The 15,684-nt window shown below is 42.3% G+C and overlaps 1 protein-coding gene across 2 annotated transcripts; it reads left to right on the forward strand.

The window, feature by feature from the left end:
* Nucleotides 1-1,457: 1,457 nt before the first annotated feature.
* Nucleotides 1,458-15,529, forward strand: hgfac (HGF activator). 2 transcript variants are annotated; one of them, XM_015050353.1, is made up of 14 exons: nt 1,458-1,883; nt 2,028-2,082; nt 3,164-3,257; nt 4,911-4,972; nt 5,051-5,188; nt 6,184-6,315; nt 8,215-8,325; nt 8,577-8,751; nt 9,302-9,414; nt 12,213-12,477; nt 12,822-12,961; nt 13,466-13,606; nt 13,712-13,854; nt 15,266-15,529. In XM_015050353.1, the coding sequence occupies exons 1-14, from the start codon at nt 1,833-1,835 to the stop codon at nt 15,437-15,439; spliced, it is 1,794 nt and encodes a 597-aa protein (XP_014905839.1). In that variant the 5' UTR covers nt 1,458-1,832; the 3' UTR covers nt 15,440-15,529. The 2 variants fall into 2 exon arrangements, with proteins under 2 accessions (XP_014905839.1, XP_014905838.1); XM_015050352.1 differs by having other exon boundaries at nt 1,458-2,082.
* The last annotated feature ends 155 nt before the right edge of the window (nt 15,530-15,684 follow it).

The raw sequence follows: 15,684 nt of genomic DNA on the forward strand, positions 1-15,684 counted from the left end.
GTAGAGTGCCAGTGGTTGGGGTAGAATGACAGGACAGGAAATGATGTACATGTGGCAGTCGCTAATTTTTAAACTCTTAACTTCCTTTACCTCTTGGTCCAACGCACTATTGTTACTGTGATGCAACTGGTTGCAGATGTGTCCCTTGGATGGATTGGGATGGGTTTCTAGAGACGGAAGAAGAGATGAAGATATAAAGCACATCCACGTGAAGAGATGCAACTGTTTTATTCCATTGACTTAAACATTATAAAACTTATAAAGTGACGTTTATTTTAGCGCCATTTGTCCTGTAAGAAATAAGTCTCAACAGTGCTACTTACGCTTCCTCCTGTAACATTTTCCTTAGATCCCCTCTTATCCAGAGTAAATCACCACTATAAATAGCCTCGAATCACCCGACTTGAACGCCGAAGCGTTCAAAAAGTGCTCGGAAATGAGAAAAGTGTGTACATTAAAAAAAAAAAAACACACGGTTGGTATGGAGACGCCGTCGGGGTGTGATCGCATGTAGAAACGCTCAGGTGTTTCCAGCCACGTCCTTTCACTGCGTCAAGATGCGACATGCACCGCAGCGCCGTAATGTTTTCTGTCAACAACACACGCTACTCATCTCTTTCAGTTTCCTGACATGTGTTTTTATCCAGCGGTGCTCAACTGTTTTACGTTTCAAACACACAGTGTTGCTGCGTCGCATTTATGCATGAAGTGGCCACCGTTTCTGCATCTAACCAACACCACTTTCAACTTATTCAGCGGAGTTGCAGGTGCGAAGCGTGACACTGAATTTAGATGTAAAAAAATAAACACGCTCCCACCACCACAGAGTGCTCCAAGTGCATTCAAAGTATTTTTCCAACTCAGAAGTCTGAATTTCGGAGTTCTGACAACAAATGACACTTGCGCTTAGAGATATATGATATTTAAACAAAGAATAAAATATTTAGAGGAGAATAAATGCTGCTTTTGTTCATGCTGCCTCGTTTTTTGAACAAGATGTTGACCTGTAAAATAAATATATAATATGCATTTAAGTCACATAGCTTAAGGGAAACCAAACACTAATGAGGTGTATTTAAACTTTTTAAAAACTGTAATAAAAAAAATGCCTTTAAAATTCTCTTGCTCTGGCATTTTGCAAATATAACTTTTTTTTTTTTTTTTTGGGAAACCCAAATTGACCTGAAATAGGAGAAGTTTATTCTGATTTCACGTCAGACAATGTGAAAAAAACTACAAATAATTAAATCATGGGTGTTTTTATACAGTGTAATAAGTTAACTTCTGCTTTCACTTGTAACTGTAAAGCAATTACGCAATTTCCTCGGGTACAGTAGCAAATTACATTAGTTTTATTTTGTAAATAAATAATTCACCCACGGCAACCAGTCCCTCCTCCCCCCTTGTATAATCAATAATTAAAAAAAAAAATATATTTTTTTTTTTTTTAGGGGGGCGTGTGTGTGTGTGTGTGTGTGTGTGTACGGCAGTGCTCCCGCCGCCCGCGTCCTCACCTCCTGCTCTCCGCCTCTGGGTGGAAAGTTTTGCCCTCTCTTCCCAGCCGATTAGCTTCAGTGATGAGCCGTGGGCGGCTGCAGAGAAGAAACAGAGGGAACACCAACCTGGATACGGGATGCGTTTGACTTAGATCAGGCTAATGACGCAACGGGTTTACTCATCGCAGCCTAAAACGGTGAGGAACAGGACGCTACTTGCAGGGATTCCCGGGTCTGCTGTGACCGAGAGCTGGCTGAAGCTGACAGATATAACGTGACAGCTTCACGGACTTCAGGAAATTAGCCTCTCTAGAGCGCCAGATGTGAACTTTCAGCATGGGACACGTCAGGCTGGCTTTTCTCTTACTCGCTTTCACTGGAAGAGCGGTAAGTTTTCTCCTGGGTTTTGTTTTGTTGTTTGTTTGTTTTGTTTTTGCGTGCGGATATAACAAAAAAAAAAAAAAAAAAAAAAAAAAAAGAAAAAAAAAATCAAATAGCAAAAAATTCATTTTTCATTCCACTGATTTTCAGCGCATGTTGGTGTTTGGATCTGAAATTGTTTTCCCCACTGCGCCGACCAAGAAAGGTAGGCTTTCTGTTTCAGTTGTGGTGATCAGAGTCAGAGCAAATGTTTGGAAATTAAGTATAAGTTCTCTGGAAAGGAAGTGATATTAAGTTTTGGGAAGAGAAGTACAAATATAGTGTTTATCCAGAGGTGGGCAGAGAAGCCAGATACTACTCAAGTAAAAAAAAATAAAACGTAAGAGAGAATAAAAACTAAAATATTATATTTGGAGTTTACTTAACGGAGTAACTGTTTGATCTCAATATCTAATTATACAGAGAAAGATATAGAATATTCCCCAAATTCTGGTATTTAAAAAAGTTTTTTTTTTTTTTTAAGTGTACATCAATACCATGTTTCCAAGGTGACAAGTAGAAACCCAATTTTCTTTCAGGTTTCCTACTTTTACCTTTACTTTTTAAACTTTTTAAAACGGTTGTAGGCAGAGTTTGGGAGAGTATCCCAAAAAAAAAAAAAAAAAAGTGGATTTACTTCTGTATATTTTTGCTCAAGTAAAAGTAAAAAGTATCCGTCTAAAAGTATTTTGTAAAAAGTCTACTTGACTAACTGATCATGACACCTGTTTTAATTTGTAAACATGATGTCATAAGACATATAATAAAATGAAGCTATGTGTACAAAAAATTAATAAATACATGGTTGCAAAATAACAAATTCACTTATGAGATGTCCTGACCAGGAAAACAACTTCTCACCAGCTTTAGTAGAATAGCACATTTCTCTGTTCTTGAGCAGGATGTACAGGCTGTTAGTCTTTTTGGCAGCGCTGAGTGATGACACACTGAACCTTTTTGCATATCTGCAATCATTTGAGTTAAGTGTGCATGAAGGACTGCGAGTCCTGAGGAGATCCTCTGATCCAGTATGTTCCTGGCTGCATGTTTAGGGTAATTTTCCAGCTGGAAGGTGAAACCCTGCCCCAGTCTTAAACATTTCCCACCTGAGCCTCTGATCTCTGCAGCTCCTCCTACTTAAACGCATTTGAATATGTTTTTTTTTTGCCAGGCGTCAGTGTTTCCTCCGTGTGAACACACTGAAAGCCGCTTTTTTTTTTTCCCTTCGGTTTTGGTTCTCCTCCCAGTTCTTACCACATCTGGCCAAGAATGCAAGTTCCCTTTTCGTCAGGGCGGATGGCTCCATCACCGCTGCATCACCAGCTCCAGCTCCAAACCATGGTGAGTCCCTGCTACACCTGCAGTGGTTGACCTGCAACAAGCTTAAACCTCCCTTCTCTCAGACTCTTTTCTCTCGTCAGCCGTTTAGCGGGCTAGCATGACGAATTGCTGAATGATCGCTGATGCAGTTTGTAACTCGAGCAGCGCAGTCACACCTATTTACAGCTGGCTGTGCTTGGGGATTCATGCAGCAGTGTCATCATAGCAGAGGATGAAGTAATCTGCCCCCCCCCCCAAAAAAAGGGAGACTTGCATAATTCCCCAGTTGCTGAATTGTTGGCGGGACTCATCATGTCATCATGTCTTCATTACTCTTGAATTATCTCCGTCGGATGTGTTAAAAGGTAGCTCAAGATAAACACAGACACTTCCTCTAAAACTGTGATAGCAGCTGAGGTTTAAACCACATTTAGTATTTCTGGCAGTTCATCCTCGGGGTGTATAAACAGCTGCCACGATAAAACCGTAATGAAGCTTCTTTCTTTCTTTTTTTTTTTTTTATGACTTCAAGTTGGAACGTCTTCCTTTTTTTTATTATTATTATTTTGGAAGAAACAACCCAAGACAGGCTGAATATCTTTCCAGTTGCCGTCACCTGGAGTCGAGACAGGAAGGGTGGATGCCAACAAGTTCGAGCAACCTATACGCAATTATATATGGCCCAACAACGCTTGTCCTCCTACACCTAAAGTTTTTGCAATAGGAGCCCACATGTCTCCGTGATGAGCTCACGGGCCCAGCGGTGTTGCAGCAGGTTTGCAGCTCTGCACTGTAAATTCACTGAGAGGTAACAGGATGAGTGGGTGGTTGAAGAATGCAAAAGGCTTTTAAAGCGAGACCCAGATTTCATTTATCGAACGAATGAAGCCAAACCAAGCTGCGCCTGTACTGAAAACATTCCTGAGCCTAATAACCGGTTGTGTCACTCAGTGTTTGGGCCACTTTCCTTCAAGCCACTTTGGAGAGTTCTTGAGCAGGTTGTTTAAGGTCTCAACTAGATTTAGCTCTGGACTTTGACTAGTCCACTTCAGAATCTTCTTTTTATTTTATTTTATTTTATTTTATTTAGCCATCCAGATAGAAAACGCAGGGTTCCATTAATTACAGCATTTCGTCCAGATCTGGATCACCACACTGATCATCACACTACCATCACCAACGTGTTTGGCTGTAAGGAAAATGTTGCTGGTTTCACGGCTGACGTAATGGGACGCAGACCTTCAAAAAAGCACGACTTTTTTGTCTCATCTGTCCACAAAATATTTCCCCAAAAGTTTTGTTGATCATCCAGATATTTCTTGGCTCCATTTGGTGGCTTTCATGTTGAAAATCCTCCATAGGATCTATTTTCTGCTCAGTCTCTGTACATTGGCCTTAACAGAGGTGAGTAAGTCTTCATCGGCGCAGACAGAGTGTCTGCACAGCATCGCATGAGACTGAATAACATTATTACCAGCTCATTGCTGTTGGATTTGAGTATCCAGCAGTATATTTACTACACTCAACAGAAATAGCTGCAGGACAATATTGTAGAGAAAACAAGTGCTTCACAACAATATTCACAAATCAATCAAAACTCGTGAATTCATCAGCATCTGTGCATTTTACTCGTCTATGCTTAAAGGAAGCGTCGTCCCGTTTCTTCTGTCGTAGGTGCTCCCTCACACACAACTTTGACCGGGACAGACAGTGGGGCTTCTGTGCTCAGTCTGTTGGTGAGTGTCCTTTTTGTAATCGGACTGGGGGTTTCACTCACTTCCTCCGTTAAAATGTTATTTTCCTTCCTTTTCCAGGTGCGTCTCGCAGAGAAATCGATCCCTGCCGCTGGAGGAATCCCTGTCAGAACAAAGGCGTCTGCACAGCGATCCCACAAACGGGATCTTTTCACTGCTCGTGTCCCGAGAACTTCACCGGGAGACACTGCGAGCAAAGTTAGTCAGCGCTCATGTTTTCTGCTATGGTTGGCTTAATGTTCAGCAACGAAAATGATTCATTTCTCACAGACTTCTAAGCATTTTGTTATCTTTAAACCACAAACTGCAGAGTATTTCACTGGGATTTTCTGGGACAGGCCGACACAAAGCAATGGAAACGGTGACGTGACAGGAGAAATGACACAATAGTGTCGACATTTAATAAAAAAAAACATTATCAGTGTTCATTTGTAGACAGCTCACATAAATCAAAGCATTGTGGAACCGGTCTTTGCAGCCACATTGTGTTTTCTACACAGAGCAGAAAGATTAATTTTGGTCTTATTTAACCTGAGCAACTCGGTGACAAGATGCAAACATGACTACTGGCTTTCTGTCAGCGTTGGCTTTCTTCTTGCCACTCTTCCATAAAGGCCAGAATTGTAAATTGTAAAAGTACTGCTTATTTATTGGTTTAGATATTTTTTAGTTATGAAGACATAGAAAAACGTGTTGCTTTTTTTTCATTTCACGGTTTTGCACTACTTTGTGTTGGTACCACATTAAAATATCCCCAAAATTACAGCAAAGTTTCTGGTTGCAATGTGAAAAACTGTCAAAAAAAAAAAAAAAGTCCTAGGAGAATGAAGAATGAAGGCTCTTGTGAAAGACTATTACATAAAAGGAAATTTTATTTGAATGTTCCTTTTTTCCCCATTTATTTCATAAGCTTTGCAAAAACAAAAAAATCATTGCATTCATTCTGGTTTTTATCATACTTTTGATCGCAAGCCAACAATTTGAGAGAAATTCCAGTGTTTACTTAGTTCTGACTCACTTGTTACTAACGTTTCCTCATTTCTAACACATGCAGTCAATGCAACAACAGCAAAAAAAAAAAAAAAAAAAAAAGCTCAGCCACTTAGCATGCATTTCGCACACCTCATCCATCCTCGCTACGCTCCATTGAGCCCTTTAATCTCCTCTCACGTTTCCACCCGCTGCCTTTTCAGAGAAGTGCTATGAAGCCTCACACCTGCGGCACTACAACATCGGAGAGTCTTGGGGACGAATTCACCTCCGTAACGTGGAACGGTGCACATGTGAGGCGGGGGAAGTCAGCTGTCAAAGCGTCCACTACACAAGTAAGATACGCTTTCTGCCTTTGCTGCCGTGCCTCGAGTGCGTCCTGTTTGTTGGCTGGTTGAGAAGCGAAACCCCAGGATGGGAGGTTGCGCTGACCTCAGCGGTGTTTTCTCCCTCTGACCTGTGACTTCTTTGATTGTGTCTACATCGAAGCATACGGAGACAAGCGTGAGGGAAGAACAGATTGAACAAACTGCTGCGTTGAATGAAAGGGATCACCTTCCCTCTTTTTCTGATGAGAATGTTTTTTCTTTTTCTTTTTTTAAACAACCTCCTCGGCAGTGGCAGCCCTTCCCTTTCTTTGATCGCAGCTCCATAGCTACAGGAGTAACCTTGCCTTTGAATAAAAGGCAGATTATGTGACTCACAGTGACTCAGGGTAGGTGTTATATAGAACACACCCCGCGGGTCCTCGCTGGGCTTTTTATCTGAGCGGAGGGATGTTCGTGGGAATTTGACAGATTTTCTCGCATGAAGAAGAGATCTCACCTGGGGGGTTTTTTTCCTCCCCCTTTGGCCCTTTTTTTTTTTTTTTTTTTTTGTCATCATGCTATGGGCTTAAATTACATCAGTTCTGCCCAGAATAAAAGAAAAATCTGTTGACGCAAAGAAGAAAACGGCTTAATATTTAACTCAGTCTGAATACAGAGGCAAACATCATAAGAAGGCCAAAAAAAGGTTGGTTGTAAAACAGTTAAATAACAGTGGGATATGAACGGATCGATCATCTTCTGTTAATAGTGATGAGTAAGGCCACTACAACTAATGAAGATCCAAAATCCATCCGGCCACCATCTTGCCTACTCAGCTGAAACCTGACAGTTCTTGTACACAGTCATTAACATCCTCCTCAAAGATCGCAAGCCCATAAATGGTCATTGCGGAAGAAGTTGGGCGTTCGCTATCGAAGCACGTTAACGGACGACTGAGTGGAAGGAAAACGTGCGGTTGAAACAGTTGCCCAGGCAGCAGGCGAACCCCATTCAAGAGTTTCAGGAACTCCCACACAAGCAGACGCGTCCAGGACGTGGAGGTCTCGCTTTGCTTTTGTTAGGCCGCTCTTGAACCAGAGACGTTGGGCTGAATGGCTGTTGAAAGAGCCATGAGATGGGTTTGTTTGCCAGAGGAGGCAAGGAGAGGAGCCAGTTTCCCCCCCGGCCAGGACATGATTCATGAGAAGCTCAAATTAATTAATTGCTAGGGAGGTCCCTCAGCAGCAGAAAAGACGTTACTCAAAAGTTACTCTTTTTCCACCTGAGCCACACCTACTTCAGATTTCCTAGAGTCACACAGCGGTGTCAGGATTCCAGAAAATAGTGGAGAGCGAGCTGCAAGAACTCCCAAACTCTCTTTAGATTAAAGCAAATACTGCACTTTATGTGGACATCAATGTAAGCCTCGTTTCACAAACTCATTCTCCTTTTTGGCCATATTATCACCACCATAGATGTTCTCAAGGACCAGTTTTAGGAGACTGTATTGAGAAAATCTATTAAACAGTTGAAATATTAATAAAAACATGTTTCTGCATTCAATAAGTTCTTCTTAAAATGAAATTATTTTGAACAGCTTATCACATTGATCAGTCCCTCTGGGATTTTGTGATTTATTACTTTTTTTTGTTGTTGCACTTTTTCGCATTCAGAAAACAAATTTTGTGGAGCTAATTTAGAAATATTTCTAAGGAATTTTTCAATATTTGCACTTGTGCGTGATGGTGAACGTGACTTTTTGTTACTTGGACTTAACTTGACATCAAGTCAGGCTGAGGCCGGATTTGTTGAACAAACTGGATAAGATGGAAGAGCTGCTCCACCGGTGAACAGCTCTAGGATGTTCTTGCTTCACTTCTCCGTTTATGCCATTCATAGGTCATGTGATGTTCTGTGTGTTTTCAGAGTGTCGCAGAAACCCTTGTAAAAACCAGGGAATATGTCGGCTGATCACGTCCACCGGAAAGGAAGTGTGTTACTGCAGAAATGGTTACAGTGGACCCGACTGCAGCCTCGGTAAGTAACCGTAACATGACTCCGTTTCACTCAAAAATGTAACAAAATTATGAATAAAACCTCCCTTCTATGTGCTGCTTAGAATATAAGTGTTTCAATGTTCTGGTTTTTCACAGGTTCATGAATGTTGTGTTAATTATAGTGGCAGGCGAGGATACAAAGTGACATTTTCTCTCAGCTGACTTTAGTTTTCGCTGGGATAAATCTGATTTCGCTTCGTGTGTCTCTGCCCGTGGCGTGTGTTTGTGCAGTGCCGGAGACGAAATGCTACAAAAGCAGGGGCACGGGCTACAGAGGCATTGTGGGCACCGCCGAGTCCGGCGCCCGGTGTCTGCCCTGGAACTCCGACCTGCTCTTCGACGAGCTCCACCTCGGCACGGTGAACGCGTCGGCCCTCAAAGGTCTCGGGGAGCACGCCTTCTGCAGGTGTGTGCACCCAGAAATGGAAATTAATAAGAGAAGTCGGAGGTCTTATCAGGAAAACCAGACTCGCTTTTATATTTCCTATAAATTCTAATTGAAAGCAGACATTGCCAGCTTTCTTTTAAAAGCCCTGCGCTAGCAAAAGCGGCTCGCTCCTTACCTCCAGTGGATGAGGCCACACACCGGGAAGCATTAACAACTACCTTCAGCGTTTGAGAAGCGCACGGCGACAAAAGAAAAATAAAATGGAATAATCTCTGACACAGTTGCTCTGTGTCCGGTTCCCACTGTTTTTCTTTAGCCTTTCTTGTTGCCATGACTACCTCGCAGCAATACGGTACACCAACATCAAACGGTATGTGTTGAAAAAGCGTTCCAGACGTCCAAGAGACCATTTTAAGAATCGGTAAAGAAAGCCTTTTAGGCTACATTCTGATAACAAGAAAGAAAATCCTTTCTTTCTCTTCCTTCTCATGTCGGCTTACCCTGAAAAACCGACATGAGAAGGTCGGCCTCTGTGTTGCGTAACCCGCTGCATCTGTGTTGTGCACAGAAACCCAGATGGGGACGTGAAGCCGTGGTGCTACACAGTAACTGACAGCGCCATCTCCTGGGAATACTGCAGCGTCCCCTCCTGCGTGACGCCAGATTGGCAACAGCTGACAGGTACAGAGGAAACGGCGTTTGCTGAATTACAAAAATGGGCCTTCTTGTGTGTAAGGCCTGGACATCAACATGATGTCGAAAACAGGAAGAAATGCTCAGAGGAAATGAGAAAGAAAGCACATTTCATGACAAGCAAGATGTAAAATCCTTGAAAAATGTTGATAAATAAAAAAAAAACGATACAAAACCTCTACCTCTGCTGACGGAAAGTAATTTGGTGGACAAGCATAATGTGGATGGTATATTTATCCATAACAGCCTTAGAATCTGATGACCTTCCCTTCTAATTCTACCTCTTTAGTTTAGCCTTACCGTGGTTCAGCATCTGAGGATATTTATTCAAAACATAACTTTAAGTTATTCACAGAAGATGTGCTTATTCACAGATTTCTTTTTGTAAAGCGCATCGAAAGAAAATGCAGGTTATAAGACCAGTGATGTTCCTCAGTGCTGTATCCCCAAACACAGTCGGTTCTGGACGTCCGGCAAACAGGAATCCCTTGGACCAACTTCATTTTTTAAAAATTTTTACCTTCACTGGTTTAATGAGTTAGAAATTAAAATGTCGCTCTTGTAGCTTCACCCGTATCGAGATAGGATCACGTTTTCCATCTGTCGTATACGGAGTCTGTAATCAGCTCTTTGGCTCACTTAATATACTAAATGGTGAAATATTGTCCCGTTTTTATGGTTTCTTAATTTTCTTACCTCTAAAAACAAAACAAACACCGGTAGACCCACAGTTGCCCCCAAAAGAGGCATGGAAAGCTGTAGAGTTTAGCTTCTGCACAAGTGCGAACACGGATTAAACTGTGTTTTGACATACCTGCTGTCTGGACTGTTAAAATAAGGAGTTACGAGCATCTTTAGAGGGAATCTCATCATGGGGGTTAAAACAATGAACCATAAGCCATATTCGACATGTTTGATGTAAGAATCATTAAATCCCATCCATCGTCTTTACAAAGCTGCCGTGGGTGAGAGGCCGAACTGTTAAATTTGACCAAAGACGCAAATTGATCTCACACACTTGAAGTGCACCACAATGTAGCAAAACTCAACACAGAAAGGAAAATGCTAAAAGCAGACCTAAATCGTTGAAAAAGGAACCAAATTGCTGTGCAAAGATGCACAATGACCCAAAACAACCCTCGGAGTCTGAATTTAATTTCTCTTGAGAAAAAGTATGTTTCAATAGCTTCTTTTTTAACACAGAAGATGTGAACTTGTGGTTAGTTGCTTTATCATAGCCAGGCAAATATCTGGTGAACTAAATTCGTATTAGTCTTAACCTTAATCTTCAAAAATGTAATATCATTTCACCCACACGTTTTCATTTTACCATCTCAAGGCATTCAAGTCCCTCTGTATCGCGACTCTTGATTCATCGACCCGGTGACACTTTGTCGCTTGAGAATAAGCCCGGCGCTCCATCATGCACCCAGCCGTTTGATTAAAGACCTTGGCGTTTTCCGATCTGAAAGAGAAAAACTGAAAGCCCACTGAGCGCCGCTAATCTCCTCCGAGCCGCGCCGCAATCAAAAGCAAGAGTTTATCTAAGGAGCTTTTCCTCGAACCTGGGCTCAGCCAGATACCGCGGGGCAAGAATGAGGCATGACTCACCCCGAATCAACACGTCATGTCAGGTGCAGCTGAATGTTTATGAGCCGAGTGGGATCTGGCACAGTCGGCGCACCGTCGCGATGCCAGGGGTATGCACAGAATTCACAATCTTCTCCGAGCCGCTCTCCAGCAGACGATTTGCATAGAGACAGAGGAGGCTTTGTCTCTCTTAGAGGATGCTTGTAGCAGGAAGGAGGCCAGGAACGTCACTGGGAAGGAAACTACCAGTAGAGCTGTGAAGATGTTTCAGATCTTCAATGTAATCATTTAAATCAAGGATAAAGAAAGTAAAAAAACAAACAATTTTTTAAATGTAAAATGACATGCTAAAGGTTCTACCACAGCATTTAAATCAGGCTTTAAGTTTGTACTTTGACTAGACCACTCTGAAACTTCATTTTATTGTTGTGATTTGGCTCATTGTCCCACTTTGCGATCCAAGTCTGCTTCGGCTTAATGTCACAGATGGTTTTCTGGTAGAGATCAGATTTCTCGTCTCTCCTCGGGAGGCTCACTAGTGTCTCCATCTTTTATGCATTTATGGATAACGACTCACTGTGGTTCACTGAAGTCCCAAAGCCTTAGAAATTACCTCATTTATTGGGATCAGGGAATAACTTGATGCTGTTTTTAAAGAGCTTTTAGCTCATCTTAAGTTGTCGACCATGTAAATAGTGAAACTCCACTTTGCAGAAAAGGTGCTCAGGGTTTCCCCCGGTGTATTCTAAGCCTGGCGGGTCAACAGGCTTTACTTGCATCCCCACCAGGCTAAGCATCGTTTATGTATTTTAGTTTTTTTCATGTTTGCCTTTTTTGTTGTTAATAATGTCTTCCAAAAATACGTAATCGTCTTTAAACATTTTAAAACTCAAAAATCAACGTCCCTCGCGCCCCCAACACCGGGCTTAGCAAGTTTTCTGGAGTAAACCCTGGTGCTTAATTGAAAAGCAATTACTTTTCACCCAGTTGTTGGCTAGTTTGGATGACTTTTGTCTGTTGATCATCAACTGAAAAACCACAGCTTGCATTTAATCTGATTATTTGTGTGTTGTATTGATATTTGTTAGATGAGCCGAGGCATTCGTTTATTTAGAGAGCTACAGTAACAGCTGCGTCTTGTTGCTTGGAATATTTATTTGCTTTAACCTTCTTTTTTTTTTTTTTTTTTTTTCCAGTTGCTTCTCGACGGATTATCCCATTCAACGCCCTGCCTAACATCAAAAAGCCCAACTCCTCCAAGCGAGTCGGAAATCCTGTGTGCGGTGTAAAACACAAAAAGAGGTTAGCGGTTGCCAGGGGTCGGATATTCGGAGGAAACGCAGCCCTGCCGGGAACTCACCCGTGGATGGCAGCCATTTATATCGGCCAGTCTGATTTCTGCGGCGGCAGTCTGATCTCCTCCTGCTGGGTCCTCTCTGCTGCTCACTGCTTCTTCAGCAAGTATGCAGTGCAGTTGAGCTGCACTACTTATTAAATATAAACTGAAAAATATTTTGTTTTGTTCTTTTTATACAGATATTTTTAACAGAATGTGAAAAGGGAAGCATTATATTCTGAACACTGTTTTAGAGGGTTGTAGATGGGGATTTCGTTTTCTTAATCCAAGAGCTTCAGAGTCACAAAACCTCTTCCTAAATTCACGCTGGAGAGATCATTCTTCTCAGTGGGCGCTTTTGTGATGGTCTGGTTTCAGACAGACAAGCTCGTTTGCATATGGAAAATGTATTATTTTATCGTGACCCTGTGTTGCTTATAGCTGATTTAAACTGATTTTCCCCCTGCAGCCCTCTGAAGTCTCAGCTGCGCGTGGTTCTCGGTCAGCACCACTTCAACACCACCGGTCCCAACACTCGGACTTTTGAGGTGGAGGACTACGTCTTCCATAAACGCTTCTCCATTTTTAACCCGACGCTACACGACATCGGTAAGCAGCCTTGCACCGTTGATGACCTGGAAAAGTTCCTCCTTCTTGCATCCAATAATCAAATAAAATGTAGGAAATAAACTAATTTTCGGAGCATGATTCAACGCAGCGCAGTCCAACAAGCAGCTTGTAAAACGGTCTCCCCGTGCTCGCCATTAAGCGCCAACTTATTTTATTTTTTTATTTTTTTAACGTCTGCTTGTGTGCCGCCCCTCTTCATAACCCCCTGAGCGACTGCCCATCGTCCTGTATCAAAAACCGCCTCTGTCAAGCACGGATTCGGTTACAAATGTCCCAGCGAGTCACTCCAGTTTGAACAAACGCCGTCCTTGTTTAGAAACACTCAAATGAGTTAAGACCCCTGCTCTGCGTCACTCGGCAGCTGTGCTTTTTACTGCCGGGCGTTGCCCCCAGAGTCCTCCAGTCTCCCACTTTCTTCAGCTTTCTAACCCATTTCGTAAGCTCATGTTTGTGTTTTTTTTTCTCTCTCTCTCTTTCTCTCAGTTCTAATCAAGCTGAAAAAGCAGGACGGGCGGTGTGTGAGGAGAACCCCGTTCATCAGGCCCATCTGCCTCCCAGAAAAGAGCATGAAGTTTCCCGCGGGCTACTGCTGCGCGATCAGCGGCTGGGGACGCATGCGTGAAAGTGAGTGGAATCGGCACTTAAGAGGAGCTTATTAACTTTACTATTTATTCATTTTTTCTTATCTTCTACATAATTAATGAGCTGTTTGTGGTTTCGACTTTACAGAGGCAAATGGTTACTCTACTCTGCAGGAGGCAGGAGTCAGGCTGGTTTCTCATGACGTCTGCAAGCGGCCACAAGTGTACGGGAACCACGTCACCGACGACATGATCTGCGCGGGACTCAGTGGATGCGTGGACGCGTGCCAGGTAGGCAGCGCATTCAGACGAGCGGGGAGTGATTGGGAGGGTCAAAGCCTCCACTGTGAGTCGAGCCTGCAGGGATTGCTGGGCACATCGTGAGGAAAAACCGTGAAAAGTTTGTAGTAAATGGTTACAGTCTGATCAAAAGTATCCATGCCACGTTTTCCACATTTTGCCACACTGCAGAATCAGCTTGAATCTGACTATTCAAGCTAATGCGTGATGTGCTTCACAGGGATTTAGAAATGATTTCCAAACAAAATCTGAAAAAACAGTGTGGTGAACATTTCTATTTAGGCCCGCCTAAATAAAAATCAGTGTAAGGTGCCTTAATAAATTCGCCGTGTTTTGATTCACTCGGATTATTTTTGACACATGTTCTCAGTGTGACTCGGATCTGGGCTTCAATCATGCTCATTTATGTCTTTGAGCTAAAACGTGGTCGTCCTGCAGGTGACAAAATCAACAACTTAAGATAGAGTTGCACAATTTCCAAGGAATATTATACAGCAACACTAAGTGGAAAGTTTTAGACCATCACGGCGAACACGCTACATGAACTTTAGCATTTCAGGCAATGAAGATGTTCGTCAGGTGAGGGCATCAACGCCAGTTAAAGTCTATTTAACAGGCCAGATTTATGTGACTGATATGCGGCGCATGAATGCATCACACTAAAATCTAACATTCCACCAAATATATCATCCAAGCATTCTTGTGCAATCGCAATATTGCACACACTAAAATGCGATGATGGGTGTAATTCCATATTTTGTGCAGATTAAGGTCGGGAGCACCTCCAGGGCATCATTTTGTATTATTTTTTTCAATAAAAACAAACTATATTGTTTTTTTTTTTTTTAGGTGCCTAGTAAAGAGGCAGCACAATAAACAGGCAATATGGTCTAACACTGTGAAGAAAAAAATAAACATTCACATTTTATTTTATCTTGTTTTGGAGGAATTGAAGCGAAACATTTTATATGTGCGATTTTCTTCGTTGAATTATTAAATTCAGGGGAAACGAATAAAAATTGACTTCAATCCCCCTCGAGTACAGGAAGTGATGCTTCATCATGATCTATTTTGGGAAATATAAAATCCAGGCTTGACCTCCTGCTTCAGTTTTAGTTCAAGCCTTCTGCTTTCTAATTAAACGTGGCAGCACATGAGATTCTTTGGACAGAAGTGGAAGTTTCTGAGGCATCTTCACCGACACACCAGCCACTCGAAGCGTTTAAACTCCGTCCTCTCACAGCGAACGTCAGAGCCGACTGTTTATACCTCGCTGGCGGAGAGCAATTTTTAGTGATGCATCGGGTTTCAAGTGTGTGACTCAGTTGTTTGCATGCGAGAGCTTTGATCGGTGCATGCATGTTTACACGCGTGAGCTATGTCCACTTATGTGCTTCCTCAGGGCGACTCTGGAGGCCCGCTGGCTTGTGCGAAGGGTGATGTCAGTTTCCTGTACGGGATCATCAGCTGGGGCGAGGGCTGCGACCAGCCGGGAAAACCTGGAGTTTACACCAGAGTGGTCAATTATCTCGACTGGATCCATTCCGTGATTAAACGGAAAAACGGGAAAACATGACAGTGCATCACCTGGACTATCAGCTCAACATCTTACTTGTATGTTTCTATGCTGTTTTTGGAAGAAAATAGAAAATATATATATATTTTTAACTGTGAAATACGTTGTGACTGAATATGTTTTAAATTACTTGACAAACCGTGAGTCTTTAAGACCAATAAAAAAGTACTTTAAATAAAACAATTGCATCGAAACATGTTTTTATCTGCACGACGACGATCAAAATCTTCTGCTTCTCTGATTAC

This window comes from Poecilia latipinna, unplaced genomic scaffold (genome assembly GCF_001443285.1).
Source record: "Poecilia latipinna isolate Pla-1442-1.1 unplaced genomic scaffold, P_latipinna-1.0 Scaffold986, whole genome shotgun sequence".
Taxonomy (NCBI): Eukaryota; Metazoa; Chordata; class Actinopteri; order Cyprinodontiformes; family Poeciliidae; genus Poecilia; species Poecilia latipinna.

Coding starts and splice junctions, on each gene's coding strand:
- hgfac (XM_015050352.1), top strand. CDS start 1,833: ATGGGACACGTCAGGCTGGCTTTTCTCTTACTCGCTTTCACTGGAAGA. Junction 6,316..8,214: donor TCAAAGCGTCCACTACACAA/GTAAGATACGCT, acceptor GTGTGTTTTCAG/AGTGTCGCAGAAACCCTTGT. Junction 13,607..13,711: donor CTGGGGACGCATGCGTGAAA/GTGAGTGGAATC, acceptor TCGACTTTACAG/AGGCAAATGGTTACTCTACT.